The following is a 15,563-nucleotide window of genomic DNA, read 5'->3' as shown; positions in this document are numbered from 1 at the left end:
TTCTTCAACCGCAAGATATTCTTTAAAGTGTAACTTCTTTGTCATATCTTCCAACATGTGACTCATTCAAATGGTGTTTGATCGTTTATTGAGATAGAAGATAAACCAAGTTGTGTGTAGTCTCTGGACTCAATAAAATGAATTATTTATATTAGCTACTATTTGTTATTTTTTTACTACAGTAATTTACTATAGTTATTAATGAATGCAATCTGTTTATCTGGGATCAGTGATGACATTGTGACACGTTCCGTGAATGTAAATTCATATCTCCACAGCCTGAAGGAAGTGGCCTCCTGGATGAAGAATTTACAGTGGCACGGCTGTACATTAGTAAAATGAAATCTGAAGTGAAGACCATGGTAAAACGCTGCAAGCAGTTGGAGGGTACGCAGGTCGAGAGTAACCAGAAATTAGAAGAGAATGAAAAGGAACTGGCAGCTTGTCAACTTCGTATCTCCCAGGTAATTGATGGCATAATTAATGGATGGCTGGTTAATTTTATGCATATTACGAGCAATAATTTTGTTCCAAAGGAAAGTTAAGACAAAGCATTTCTTACAGAACTTTATCAAACCCTCTGTTTTAATCAGTGTGAGCAACGGATCTGTTCACTTTGTTTATATCATGGCCGGAAATCATTTTAGGTTAGAAAGATATTACTCTGTCAGTAAGTATTGTCAAAATACATGAGGCATTTTGATGGCAAAGTAGTTCAACAAAATGATTATAATTAACGCATTCAGTGTCGCTCCTGTCAAAATGTTCTGTTTCTACCTTTGATAATGCCAGCATTTATTTAAATCCATTGATTGGCACAAACATGTCACTTCTGAACTGTAATAATCCATCATACAGCAGAATTATGGCACGGGCAAATGTCACGATCAATTTTCATGTTCAGTTGATGCCTTGATTCAAATAAGTTCAAGTTGGTTCGTGATTTTTGTTTTACATTTTCCGCTCTCTTGCCTTTGGTCCCAGTCGACAGTGAAAATGCCACTCAAATGTTTGCATTGAAGCTTGATGTTAGTGAGGGGAAATTATGAAAAAACATTTGTTTATAGAGTTCCTCATCCTGTTTTGCTTTAATGCCAGGTTGAAACCTATATACATTTAGTCAGACCTCCCAATCCTTTCTTTGTCATTCTTTTTTCGGTTAAGCCATTTATCAATTTAGAGACATGCTTCAGGGCAAACTCGTACTGCTTCTGCTTTCGTACTCCATTTTTCTATTCTTGTTGTACAGTCCCTCAGGATCAGGGATGACTAGCTTACACGCCCGTTCTTTGTGTTCTGAGGTGGTTGATGAGGTCAATGTGTACACACTGCCATGGTGCCTGACTGATTGTGTGGGTAATTTGGGAGATGGTTTACTGCTTCTGCCATTTATTCTGATCCTTCGATAATCTGATAAGCATACCGAAGTTCCTTGTGCACTAGGAGTTCTTATGAAGGAGGCATTGAGAATGTCCTTCATTCTTTTTTTTTCCCCCCTTTGTCCACTGGTAATCATTTGCCATGGCTGAGCTTGGAATGCGTGTCTGATTCAGTTGCCCAGTCAAGCTGAGTGGGTAATTATGGCCACACTGCTGAGAATATTGGTTTTGGAAAGGACTCCTAGCCTTTTCTCCTATCCTGCCAATAGATTTGTAATATTTTATGGAGGCAACATTATTGGTAACTCCCCAGTGCTGTGATGCATTTGCTATTGATGTTCGTTGTTTTAGAAAAATGCAGAAAAGCAGGAATTACTGCTTTCTGGCAGACCTTGCATTTTATAACAGCTGTGAGGTCTTGATCTTCAAAAACCGTGTCTTACTGAAGAAGGTGAATTGTCAAGTTCCCCAGTTATTTGAGGACCATGGGATTACTCTATGAAGCAAGGTGGATTAAAACTCCTGGGAAATGTTCATCGGTATGATTTTTATTTTCTTCAGGAATCTTACACTCTATGTTTCTGATTAGTTTAGTTTACAGATACAGCGTAGAAACGGTCTCTTCGGCTCACCGAGACCATGCCCACCAGCGATCCCCGTACACCAGTGTATTCATACAGCCTAGGGACAGTTTACAATTGTTACCGCAGCCAAATTTACCAACAAACCTGTCCGTCTTTGGAGTGTGGGAGGAAGCCCACACGTACACAGGAAGAACATACAAACTACATACAGATAGCATCCATAGTCAGGATCGGATCCTGGTCTCTGCTGCTGTAAAGCAGCAACTCTACCTCTGTGCCATCATACTGCCTCCCCCCCGTTGTCGGCTGCCCACCGCCCAGGCCAGCCGCTGTCCCCTGACATAAGGCCCAGACCAACCGACCGTCCACCCAAGGAGGGGCTGGAGGGAAACTTGCATATTGATCTGCTCTTACATTTGGTTTTTAAAAACTGACAATGGCTTACCCAATTACTGGAGAACTGCAACAGTTTTATTTGAAAAGACATTTGCAAATTGAGAATATAGATTAAAAGAAAGCATCAACTAAAGTAAACTTTCGAATTGTGACATTTTCTTTCAGTAGAGTTGGAGTGCTGTATAGGCCTCAATGGAACTCGTAATATCTTGTGTCCCAGGGTCTTCCTTCCTAATTCCCATATAAATCATGTGTGCATTTTTTCCATTGTTCATTTCTTGGGTTGTATTTTAAATGCCTGTTATCTGCATGATGCCACAACTATGAAGAAAATGGGTTTTATCCCACCATTTTGGGAAACGTCAGTAAATGCTATTCTGACATTAATACACAACAATATACACTCTCTCTTCATTGTGGAATAGTCAAATACCAGAGGGCACACACAGCATGAAGTGAGAAAGTTTAACGGTTAACAAAGCAGGTTTATTTATGCAAGAAGAAGCCAAGAATTCACTGCCAGGAGAGAATGTGGAAGCAAATGCGACAGTAATATCTAGGTGGCATTTTGTAGATACATGAACAGGACAAGGGATGAAGGGAAATAAACCATGTGCAGACAGATTGATTTGTTTAATTTGGTAGCATGGTTGGCATCGACATCATGGGCCAAAGGTCTGTATCTTGTGCTGTACTGTTCAATGTTCCATGTCATTGAACAAGCTTTTAAAAATCTATGTACAAAATTTGAGGAAGTGGGCATTTTTAGAAGTGATTCCTATTACCCTTCAACCATTTGCATGGCTACTATCTATTTATTGCTGTAATCCGTCTCTCTGTTGTCCACAAAAGTTATTTTATATAGAATCAAAGGACGGAACTGGGCATTATTGGCTCACCTCGTTCTTGCCTATCGTGATGTCTTATCTATGCGAGTAATATTTGCCTATATTATCCCTCTACCCCTTTCCTATCTAATTACCTGTCCAAATGGCTTTGTACATTGCAATTGTATCTGTGTCTATCACCTCCTCTGGCAGCTCATTACAGATGATACGATTCTCCTTGTGGAAAAACTAACCTCCTGGATTTCCGTTACATTTTTCCCCCTTCACTCTAAACATGTATCATCTAGATCTGGAATACCACACCCTGGGAGGAAAAAATACTATTTTTGTTTTAAAAGTTAATTGTTAATAAATTAAATGATAACATTTTTTTCATTTGGTAGAAATATCCTAGAAAGGAAATACATCTGACTGTGTAGCATTATTTTTCCTTGCAGTATGGCAATATTAGATTTACCTTCAAGTTAAACCAAACTTTTTTTTATCAATGATCCTAGCACGAGGCAAAGATCAAGTCGCTCACTGAATACTTGCAAAATGTTGAGCACAAAAAGAGGTATCTGGAAGAGTCTGTTGATTCATTGAATGAAGATTTGGTGAAGCTTCAAGCGCAAGGTATGTGCAAGGTTCACAGCCCTCTGATCTTCCTGGTTTACTTAATATTTTTTCCAGATACAAAATTCATTCAAGATTTTAAGTTTATCTACAGAATGAATGTTCTAACTGTTATATCTACAAATAAAATATTTGCCTTGTCAGAAATTAGTAATATGCTAGAATTTGTGGGTTAGGAATAGGAGCAAGCCATCATTCATCAAGTCATGGGTAATCTTCAACGCTGTGCCATTTTCCTACGTCCCTCGATACCTGTATATCCATTAGTCTTGCAATCATGTTTTTGAATGAGCTCAATAACTAAATCTCCAGACCCCTATGGGGTAGAAAATTCCAAAGATTTCAGAAGAACTATATCCTCAACTGAGGCCTGACGTGTTATAAATTTAAAAAAAAATAATGTCATTATGTCTCTTAACTTGCACTCATCACCTCCATCCATAGTTCCTTCACTCCAGGGGAGAACAGAGCAATCTGTCCGGCAATGCAGAGATCTGGCATTAGTTAGAGAAGATTATTGAAATTCACCACACATTGAGGCTTTGAATAAAGCTAAATGCCTGAGGAATATATGGGACAATATGGCATGGGGGAGGTATATGAATGAATAATGGGAATGGCAATGATGAGAGGAATCCCAACTTTAAGGGGAAACCTAGGGATAAAGGTACGTAGTTTCATGGAAGTGGCGTCGCAGGTAGCAAGATGATGATGAAGGGGTTTGCACACATGAGTATAGGAGTTGGAATGTTACAGTGCAACGAGGATGTTGGTATGACCACATTTGTAGTAATTATATCTAATTCCAACATAGGCAACATGTTCTGGATATCAACCAGAGGCAATCTGTGTAAAAGAAAAGAAAAACTAATCCTTCCTCTAGCAACCTTCCTTTAAAAACTCCTTCCTCTAGCAACCCTGTGTCCTCTTGATTTTTATACCACTACCATAGGGAAATTATTTTGACCAGCTACCCTTTCTAGGCATCTCTCAAACTTTTATGCTTCTATTGGGTTAGTACTCTGCCTCCTTCGCTGCAGGGAAAACAAGCCCAGTGTCTCCCTATAACCTAAATCCTCAAATCCAGGCAACCTTGTTCACACTCCAGTGCAATTGCAACCTTCTTATAATTTTGCAACCTAAACTCGACACAATATTGTAGGTGATTTTGTAAAGTTGTAGAAAAACACCCCCATTCTTATTTGCAATGCCCTGGCCTATGTAGGCAAACAAACATGATTCCGTCTTCATCACCCTATGCCACTTCCAGTGAACTATGGGCTTAAATATCTTGGTCTTACAATCAACGTTCTTTAGTGCCCTACCATTTGCCCCTATCGATTTGCTAAATGTCATGTCATTAAGTTGGTAGCAAGCTGACCAAGTTTGTTAAGAAGTTAAGTTTACTTAATTGCAGAGTGAAATAGGGGCCAGAAACCTCCCCTAAGTTCAGATTTTTGGTTTCGGATAAGTTTATCTTGAAATTTGATGGTATGCATACAATTTGTGTAGTTAAGCACTTTTAAATAGCTTGTTAAATTAAGGTTATAATCAAAGTAAGTGTTGAGATTATGGAAATATGTTTATTGCTGTTTATTATAAATTGATAGAAAAAGTACATGAAATGGAAAAGGAGCACTTGAACAAAGTACAGACTGCAAATGAAGTGAAGGTAATACCACTGAAACTGCAAATTAACTCTTGCTTTTGAAACATTTACCTATGGTTATTCAGATTTAGATGGAAAATAACATTTTTATCTTTCCATCTATGTTTTATAGCAAGCTGTAGAGCAGCAAATGCAGAGCCACCGTGAGACTCACCAAAAACAGATCAGCAGTTTACGGGATGAGATTGAAAAGAAGGAGAAACTCATCACTGATCTTCAAGAGTATGTTTCAGAACTTAATAACTATTTTTTAATGCACATAAAATTTCTAGACACATACAGCCAGCCACCTCTCCTTTCATGTGTGTTTGATGTATGAATTTTGGAATAATGCACTTGTTTGATTATTACCAAAGCTCTTATTTTTAAAATAATGCATACAAATTTGCTCCTGGCAGCGTAGTTACACGCGATGCCTGTCAAGGTACGGTGCAATACAGCAGTGATGGCATGTAGTGAACTACTGCTAACGCTTTCTTAGTTTTTGTCCGCACCGTCTTTGCTTTGTGTGTCTTCATTGCTCTAGTGTTCATTTCGAGTTGCTCTATTTCACGCATCCGTAGTGTGAATGATGGCAGTCATAAATGAACTATTTATTGTGCAATGTGGATAGTTATATGACTTCCCCCCCTAACCTGTACCATTTAGATATATTCTTAAAATAACAATATGTTTAATTTACCCATTTTTTGAAATACATGCTGCTTTTCAAGAAAGTAGCCCCCACAAACAATGAGAGGTGACTGTACTTGATGTGGAAGATTTTTGCATGTATAAAGTTATTCTGTACATGCATTTCCTTCAGTAATTTTCCCAATCCATGTGGTAAATTTATCACCAATGAGAGCTAAATATTGTTTTGGGAAAGCAAGCAGGACAATTTCTAAATCTTTACAGTGGTCTTTTACAGTTGGATTAATGCCAGCCAATAGCATTGAAACTTCACAGGCCTTGCTGAACGAATCTTACAGTTCTTATCTTTGTTTTAATGAAAAAAATAATCTAGTAGTGCAAGAAGTTGATTGATTCACCTGCCAGACACTACAGGAGCCGAGATTTTAAATATCCTGTCATCTGAACTATGATCAGAATAACTATATATAACTGGTATATTAGCTATGATTTGAACTTAAATAGCAATATTTACTACTTTAATGTGAATTGAATGTATGTTCCTTTCCAAACTGATACAGTCAAAATCAGAAAATGATGCTGGAGCAGGAACGGCTACAAGTAGAGCATGAAAAGCTAAAAAGTGTGGATCAGGAGAAAAGTCGTAAATTACATGAATTAACGTAAGTAGTGGAGTGGAGTAATATATCTAAACTCAATGCATGCTGAAAATTATTTCTTAAGTCGTGACTCTTTGTTGTAAATTATCATAATTTATAGTACACATATTTCTTGTAGTACGGTACTTCATCATATGTACCGAGGTACATTGAAATTCATTTTTGTATACAGTTCAGTGCAAGTATCACTATACATAAGCGTGTGTAGGAAAGGACTGCAGATGCTGGTTTAAATCGAAGGTAGACACAAAATGCTGGAGTAACTCAGCGGGACAGGCAGCATTTCTGGAGAGAAGGAATGGGTGACGTTTCGGGTCGAGACCCTTCTTCAAACTTTGAGTCTGAAAACGGGTCTCGACACGAAACGTCACCCATTTCTTCTCTCCAGAGATGCTGCCTGTCCAGCTGAGTTACTCCAGCATTCTGTGGCTACCTACTATACATAAGCAGTTGGATAAATATTAGATAAGCATCTCAAGATACCGTACAAGTGTATGGCAGTAGTACACTGAGGCAGTGTACAGAGTCGCCGGATTGGCGTCATTTTCAAGTCCCAGTTGTTGTAAGTGCAGGGATCTTGATCTGACCATTAGGGTCAGTTGTCCTGGTGGCGTTGCAGGGTCGGCCTGGCCAAGCATAGTATTGGTGTCCTCCGCCACTGCTAATAGATTGTAATGTACCAAAAATTCAGTTGCATCTCTATTTATTTTTAAAAACCATTAGATTTGGGCATTGAAAGTCCATGTAACATGGACTCTTAAGGGGTTGGACAGGCTAGATGCAGGAAGATTGTTCCCGATGTTGGGGAAGTCCAGAACAAGGGGTCACTGTTTAAGGATAAGGGGGAAATCTTTTAGGACCGAGATGAGGAAAACGTTTTTCACACAGAGAGTGGTGAATCTCTGGAATTCTCTCCCGTAGAAGGTAGTTGAGGCCAGTTCATTGGCTATGTTTAAGAGGGAGTTAGATGTGGCCCTTGTGGCTAAAGGGATCAGGGGGTATGGAGAGAAGGCAGGGATGGGATACTGAGTTGGATGATCAGCCATGATCATATTGAATGGCGGTGCAGGCTCGAAGCACCTATTTTCTATGTATCTATGTCATCACTCATGTGATCATGTGTGTTCTAAATAAAACATTGTACTGCTTTTAGTATTATGCAGGATCGGCGAGAGCAAGCAAGGCAGGACCTCAAAGGACTTGAAGAGACTGTGGTAAGTGAACTTAGAGATCTACTTCTTGCAATTATTTTTTAAAGTATGCATTTGTCCAATCAAGTTATTGTGCACAAATTCATTGACGCGTTCTAATGTTTATCTCTTTAGGCAAAAGAGCTCCAGACACTCCATAATCTTAGGAAGCTTTTTGTTCAAGACTTGGCCACGAGAGTCAAAAAGGTATGCAAATGACTATCTTATCTCCAGGCACTGTCTGTACACGTTTGAAACATGATGGGAATCCATTTTGGTGTTCAAACTGGAGGCATTTGTTTTATTTGTCCATTAAAGTTTAGACTTTGGCTCTTCAGTCATTTAAATGAACTTACAGAAGCATGTTTATCAGAAATTTTATGGAATGGTATCCATGTTTAGACCAAAAAGCTGCAGATACTGGCGAATCAAAGCAAAAACAGAAAATTCTGGTAATGCACAGTCTGTCAGATTTTTATCTGAAATAATCACTTGGTGTCTCTTCCCACATTTGCTCCTTGACCTGTTCAGCTATTCAGGCATTTTCTGTTCAAGAAAGAACTGCAGATGCTGGAAAAAAAATCAAAGGTAGAAAAAAATGCTGGAGGAACTCAGCGGGTGAGGCAGCATCAATGCAGAGAAGGAATTGGCGACGTTTCGGGTCGAGACCCTTCTACAGACTGATGTCAGGGGGGTGGGGAAAAAGAAAGGAAGAGGTGGAGATAGTAGGCTTGTGGGAGAGCTGGGAAGGAGGGAGAAAGCAAGGACAATCTGAAATTAGGAAAGTCAACATTCATACCGCTGGGGTGTAAACTACCCAAGCGAAATATGAGGTGCTGTTCCTCCAATTTGCGCTAGGCCTCACTCTGGCAATGGAGGAGGCCCGGGACAGAAAGGTCAGATTCGGAACGGAAGGGGGAGTTGAAGTGCTGAGCCACCGGGAGATCAGGTTGGTTAGTGTGAACTGAGCGGAGGTGTTGGGCGAAGCGATCGCCGAACCCGCGCTTGGTCTCGCCGATTTAAAGAAGTTGACACCTGGAACAGCGGATACAGTAGATGAGGTTGGAGGAGGTGCGGGTGAACTTCTGTCTCACCTAGAAAGACTGCTTGAGTCCTTGGATGGAGTCAAGGGGGAAGGCAAAGCAACAAGTGTAGCATTTCCTGCGGTTGCAAGGGAAAGTACCCGGGGAGGGGTTGGTTTGGGTGGGAAGGGACGAATTGCCTGGGAGTTACGGAGGAAACGGTCTCTGCGGAAAGCAGAAAGAGGAGGAGATGGGAAGATGTTACCAGTGGTGGGATCCCGTTGGAGGTGGCGAAAATGTCAGAGGATTATATGTTGTATGTGACAACTGAAGGTGAGGACAAGGGGGACTCTGCCCTTGTTACGAGTGGGGGGATGGGGACTAAGAGCGGAGCTGCGGGATATAGAGGAGACCCTGGTGAGAGCCTCATCTATAATAGAAGAGGGGAACCCCCGTTCCCTAAAGAATGAGGACATCTCCGATGCCCTGGACTCCAGCACCCATCCTGGGTGCAGATGCGGTGTAGACGGAGGAATTGGGAGTAGGGGATAGAGTCCTTACAGGAAGCAGGGTGAGAAGTAGTCTACCAGCATTTTCTGTGCTTGTATTTGTAAGTTGCTTTATTCCAAATTCAGAATATCGTAAATGCTTTAGATTTAATATATTTGTCTCGTTATAGTACAATTATGCGGGCGAATGCAGAAACCAGTTTGTACACAGCAAGGTTTCACTATGTAGGAATGGTAATAAAACCAGCAGCACATTCAAAATGTTAGTAAGAAATCTAAAAGTATCAACTTCCTATATGCGCCTCTTGAAACGTGTGCAGTGCAAAGTTTAAAGTTAGTGATCACAAGAAGCTTATGACTGAACCAACCTTTGGGATCTTACCCTAGAAGCTCACAGCTCAACGTTGCCTTGCTTGAGCTGATGGTATCTTGCCAACTTCTCAAACTGAAATATTAATACTAGCAGCCCTCTTGGTTCTCCTGGACGTGAATGGCTTCTGGTATCCATATCTTTCCAGCAGCAACCAAAAACCTGAACTCCATAAAAACAGTAAAATTAGGGAGCCGCCCTGCAATTAAAAACTGTAAAATAAAAAACTCTTTGTGGTGCTTTATCCAATGTTGCTTAAAAAAAAAACACATGCCCCAATGACTTGTTTGCCAACTCTCATCTCTAACACATTCCATTCATACCAGATCTGGTGCGTGCAATGTTATTCTTTACCAGGTATGTATTAGAGATTAAAAGGTAAACTACTCATTTGCCTGCACATAGAAACATAGAAAATAGGTGCAGGAGTAGGCCATTCGGCCCTTCGAGCCTGCACCGCCATTCAATATGATCATGGCTGATCATCCAACTCAGTATCCCGTACCTGCCTTCTCTCCATACCCTCTGATCCCCTTAGCCACAAGGGCCACATCTAACTCCCTCTTAAATATAGCCAATGAACTGGCCTCGACTACCCTCTGTGGCAGAGAGTTCCAGAGATTCACCACTCTCTGTGTGAAAAAAGTTCTTCTCATCTCGGTTTTAAAGGATTTCCCCCTTATCCTTAAGCTGTGACCCCTTGTCCTGGACTTCCCCAACATCGGGAGCAATCTTCCTGCATCTAGCCTGTCCAACCCCTTAAGAATTTTATAAGTTTCTATAAGATCCCCTCTCAATCTCCTAAATTCTAGAGAGTATAAACCAAGTCTATCCAGTCTTTCTTCATATGAAAGTCCTGACATCCCAGGAATCAGTCTGGTGAACCTTCTCTGTACTCCCTCTAAGGCAAGAATGTCCTTCCTCAGATTTGGAGACCAAAACTGTACGCAATACTCCAGGTGTGGTCTCACCAAGACCCTGTACAACTGCAGTAGAACCTCCCTGCTCCTATACTCAAATCCTTTTGCTATGAAAGCTAACATACCATTCGCTTTCTTCACTGCCTGCTGCACCTGCATGCCCACTTTCAATGACTGGTGTACCATGACACCCAGGTCTCGCTGCATCTCCCCTTTTCCTAGTCGGCCACCATTTAGATAATAGTCTGCTTTCCTGTTTTTGCCACCAAAATGGATAACCTCACATTTATCCACATTATACTGCATCTGCCAAACATTTGCCCACTCACCCAGCCTATCCAAGTCACCTTGCAGTCTCCTAGCATCCTCCTCACAGCTAACACTGCCCCCCAGCTTAGTGTCATCCGCAAACTTGGAGATATTGCCTTCAATTCCCTCATCCAGATCATTAATATATATTGTAAATAGCTGGGGTCCCAGCACTGAGCCTTGCGGTACCCCACTAGTCACTGCCTGCCATTATGAAAAGGACCAGTTTACTCCTACTCTTTGCTTCCTGTTTGCCAGCCAGTTCTCTATCCACATCAATACTGAACCCCCAATGCCGTGTGCTTTAAGTATCCCTCCATTTACTGCACATCTATGTGCCTATTCAAAAGCCTCTTAAACACCACTATCGTAACTGCCTCCATCACCATCCCTAGTAGCATGGCACATTCAGGACTTTCATATGAAGAAAGACTGGATAGACTCGGCTTGTACTCGCTAGAATTTAGAAGATTGAGGGGGGATCTTATAGAAACTTACAAAATTCTTAAGGGGCTGGACAGGCTAGATGCAGGAAGATTGTTCCCGATGTTGGGGAAGTCCAGAACAAGGGGTCACAGTTTAAGGATAAGGAGGAAATCTTTTAGGACCGAGATGAGAAAAACATTTTTCACACAGAGAGTGGTGAATCTCTGGAATTCTCTGCTACAGAAGGTAGTTGAGGCCAGTTCATTGGCTATATTTAAGAGGGACTTAGATGTGGCCCTTGTGGCTAAAGGGATCAGGGGGTATGGAGAGAAGGCAGGTACAGGATACTGAGTTGGATGATCAGCCATGATCATATTGAATGGCGGTGCAGGCTCGAAGGGCCGGATGGCCTACTCCTGCACCTATTTTCTATGTTTCTATTCCTTTTAAACTTTGCCCCTTCACCTTAAAGCTATTCCCTCTAGTGTTTTGATCTTTCTGTCATAGAAAAAAGGTTTTGATTGTCTACCTTATCTATGCCTCTCAGAATGTTATATAATTCCATCAGATCTTCCATCAACCTCTGGCATTCCAGAGAAAACAACTCGAATTTAGGCACTTTTGTGCTCTTTCCAAACCCTCCACATCCTTCCTGTATTGGGGTGACTACAAATCTGCAATACACCAAATACGTCAAAAGTAGTGATCCAAGGTGGCTTACCACCAACTTTATGGGGGCAGTTTTGGATGGGTAATAAATGCTGTCCTTGCTACTAATGACCCGATTCCAAAATAGTCAATTTTCAAAACAAAATCAACACCCACTGAACTGGAAGAATCTTACCCACAGCCACTGGAGAAAACTGTGCTGGCACAGGCAGAGCAGAGATTCACCAGAGAACCCAACACGAGGCCCTCGAGGGAGCCAGGAAGCACCTTTCCTCTTGTAGTTGGTGTTTTGCCTTTGTTGGAAGCTTTGCTTACTCACACAGCTTGTTTCTCCCGTACAGCATCCAAGGACCACTGATGCGGCTGTCATTGTTGTACTTGAAGTATTGCGCGCACACAGCCCAACTGTTGCTGCAGTAATTATTTGATACCACTAGAGGTCACATGTAATCTATTACTTGGGAAAAATAAAACATTACCCTTTTTGTACAATTGCCAAAATTGTACTTTTTTGGTTTATGAGTGAGATATGTGCTTTATTTTTGCTCAATGTAAACCTACTTCATTTTGTTTACAATCTGGTTTATAACTGAGGAGGGTTAAAGCCCTGTCCCACTGTACGAGTTCATTCAAGCATTCTCCCGAGTTTCCCCTGATTTGAACTCTGAGATTTACGGTAATGGCCGCTCGTAGGCACTCTGGGCTCTCGTTGAAAAATCTTCACGAGTCTTCCCGGGCTTATCGCATTTCCCGAGTCCCTGCCGTTAGCGTTACGAGTAGCTAAGAGACGTTCCCGAGTTCCGACGTACCCGCTACGTACATTCTACGTGCTTCCACGAGTTTGATTTTTTTTAAACTCGGGAGAGCTCTTGAATGAACTCGTACAGTGGGACAGGGCTATTACTATATATAGGGATATTAATCTATGTAATTTGACCTGCAGTTAATTTTGGTTTGGATGTATTCATTTATTGTTGATGGGGGTTTTCAGCATTGGCACGTGGATTAACTGTACATTTTGTCAGTCTTTGTTGGGGCCATGCAATTTTACAAGTAATCCATGCTCACTTTGTTTACAGGAATTGAAATACTTTCACTGGATGTATTAAGAACAGTATTAATGACTTGTTTTTCACCCCCAAAAGTGGTTTAGTTTAGAGATACAGCGCGGAAACAGGGCCTTCGGCCCACCTACTCCAGCGATCCCCGCACATTAACACTATCCTACACACACTAGGAACAATTTACACTTACACTTATGGTACATTCTGACCAGTTAGTCACTATTTGATTCAGTTTTAGGGGCACTTAAAACCCAATGTAGAACTATCATAGAATTAAAGTACCAGATTGACCGAAGGAACATAAAATGATTGTAGAAGCGGGCAATTTGGCTCTCCAAGCTTGCTCTTCTGCGTTCAATATTATCATGACTGAACTGCTTCCAGGCCTTTTCTCATCTTCTGTGCCACTTAATTCCCTGGTCTTTCAAAAAATTATCAAATTCCTCTTTAAATACCCCCCAATGATCTTGCCACCCAGGGGATTTCCAGAAAGTCGCCACCCTTTGTGAAAAGATTAGGCTCTTTTATTTGAAGCAAGAAGATTGAGGTATGACCAAATACAGGACTTAAAATTAATAGTTTGATAAGAGAACTTAATGCAGGAGCTTATGAAAGATTTTTTTATTTGAGAATGAAATAACGCCTTTATCCAAAGGAGTGTTGAAGTTGTGAAACTCAAATAGTAGTTGGCATGGATAATCTAGATGAGCACATTAGGGCAGAGGCGTTTGGGGGTACGGGGGAGGGTGGAAATTAGAATAATATTCTGGGAGAAAATGATAAGTGAACAGGGCCCTATGGGGTGTATAATGTTTGAACCATGGGGCTTTGTGCAATGCTCCACGTAGTTATATAATGCTGATGGAAGTAATTGCTGATGAAGTGAGATGCATTCACTGCACAGTCATGGAAAGTTGTGCCCATTGTAGTTCCATTCGATCTGCTATCTACACCATTGGTTACTGAGGTTCAATTCTAATGTGACCCAACAAGCCTCTGAGGCTAATCCCATTATAATAGTTTCATAGTTGGCTTAATGATTAATGCTAATTCAGCTTCAGTTATGTTGAGTTTGTTGATCGTGTTTTGTGGTATAATTCATTGAAACTATTTTCCTGTGATAAAAGTTTTTGTGTGCAAAATGTTTTAATTACCTGATGTTGTAAATCATTATATTATTGTTTTAAAATATTTTGAATCTCCAGAGTGCTGAAATGGATTCTGACGATACTGGTGGGAGCGCTGCACAGAAGCAAAAGATCTCCTTTCTTGAAAACAACCTTGAACAGCTCACCAAGGTTCACAAACAGGTGCGTCAAAAGCATTAAAGTTCCTCATCCACCTATCTACTTTTGTAATTAATTTGGTGATCAGTTCCATTTGGGCTGTGCCAAATTGGAGGTTTATAAAGGATTATCTTTTAAAACTCAGGCTGCAATGATGGATGAAGTGAGAACTCCCAAGATCTGTTGTCAACGTGAAATGCCCATTTAAAAAAGGATTTAAATATTGTTCCCAAAGTTTTCTTGAGTGTATGTAGCCCTATGGTTCGTCCAGTGAGGCTATATGGGTGAAGCTGAGAAATAGAAAGGGCATGATCACCTTGTTGGGAGTGCACTATAGGCACCCAAATAGTAAATGGAAATTAGAATAACAAATATGCCAGGAGATTGTAGGCAGCAGTGAGACTGAAAAGGTTGTCATTGCAGGATGATCTTAACGTTCCCAATATAGACTGGGACTGTCATAGTGCCAAGGGTTTAGACAATGTCAAATGTGTACAGGAAAGTTTTGGGACCAGTGATGACTGTTCCATTAGCTTTAAAATAGTTATGGATAAAGACGAGGTGGGCCCACAAGTTAAGAATCTGAATTTAGGCAAGGCCAACTTTGATGGTATTAGGCAGGAGCTTACTAAAGTTGATTGGAGTAGGTTATTTGTGGTCAAAGGAACATCCAGAAAGTGGGATTTTTTTTTTTTTTTAATGTGATGACGTGTTCAGGTCATGCGTGGTCCATGTTAATGAAGGTCAAGGCAGGTAGAAGCCTGAATGATGCCTGAAGGAAGCCTGAATGATGAGAGAAATTGAGGCTTTTATCAGGAAAAAGGAGGAGGCAGGTAGAGGCAGCAGGAATCCCTGGAGCAGTTTCAGCCACTGAGGAGCACACTCAGGAGAGCAAGAAGGGGGAGGGGGTTAATGTTACAAAAGGATGATGGTGAGAGTTCAGGGCATGGATGGTTCTGTTAGAGTGAAGGGCAAGGCAGGTGGGTGTATGGTAGCCTGGATGATGTGAAATTGA

General features: G+C 40.9%; 1 protein-coding gene across 3 annotated transcripts in view; it reads left to right on the top strand.

The window, feature by feature from the left end:
- The window catches only part of kif5b (kinesin family member 5B), a 99,198-nt gene that overhangs the window by 67,359 nt on the left and 16,276 nt on the right, over positions 1–15,563 (top strand). For all 3 annotated transcript variants that reach the window (XM_033045376.1, XM_033045395.1, XM_033045386.1), the window contains exons 16-23: positions 279–464; positions 3,705–3,822; positions 5,433–5,494; positions 5,604–5,713; positions 6,685–6,786; positions 7,937–7,997; positions 8,109–8,180; positions 14,468–14,572. In XM_033045376.1, coding sequence (XP_032901267.1) covers positions 279–464; positions 3,705–3,822; positions 5,433–5,494; positions 5,604–5,713; positions 6,685–6,786; positions 7,937–7,997; positions 8,109–8,180; positions 14,468–14,572 — 816 coding nt within the window. The remainder of the gene's footprint in view (positions 1–278; positions 465–3,704; positions 3,823–5,432; positions 5,495–5,603; positions 5,714–6,684; positions 6,787–7,936; positions 7,998–8,108; positions 8,181–14,467; positions 14,573–15,563) is intronic.

The sequence above is a fragment of the Amblyraja radiata genome, chromosome 2, assembly GCF_010909765.2.
Source record: "Amblyraja radiata isolate CabotCenter1 chromosome 2, sAmbRad1.1.pri, whole genome shotgun sequence".
In the NCBI taxonomy this organism is placed as follows: Eukaryota; Metazoa; Chordata; class Chondrichthyes; order Rajiformes; family Rajidae; genus Amblyraja; species Amblyraja radiata.
This window is presented reverse-complemented; position numbering and strand designations above follow the sequence as displayed.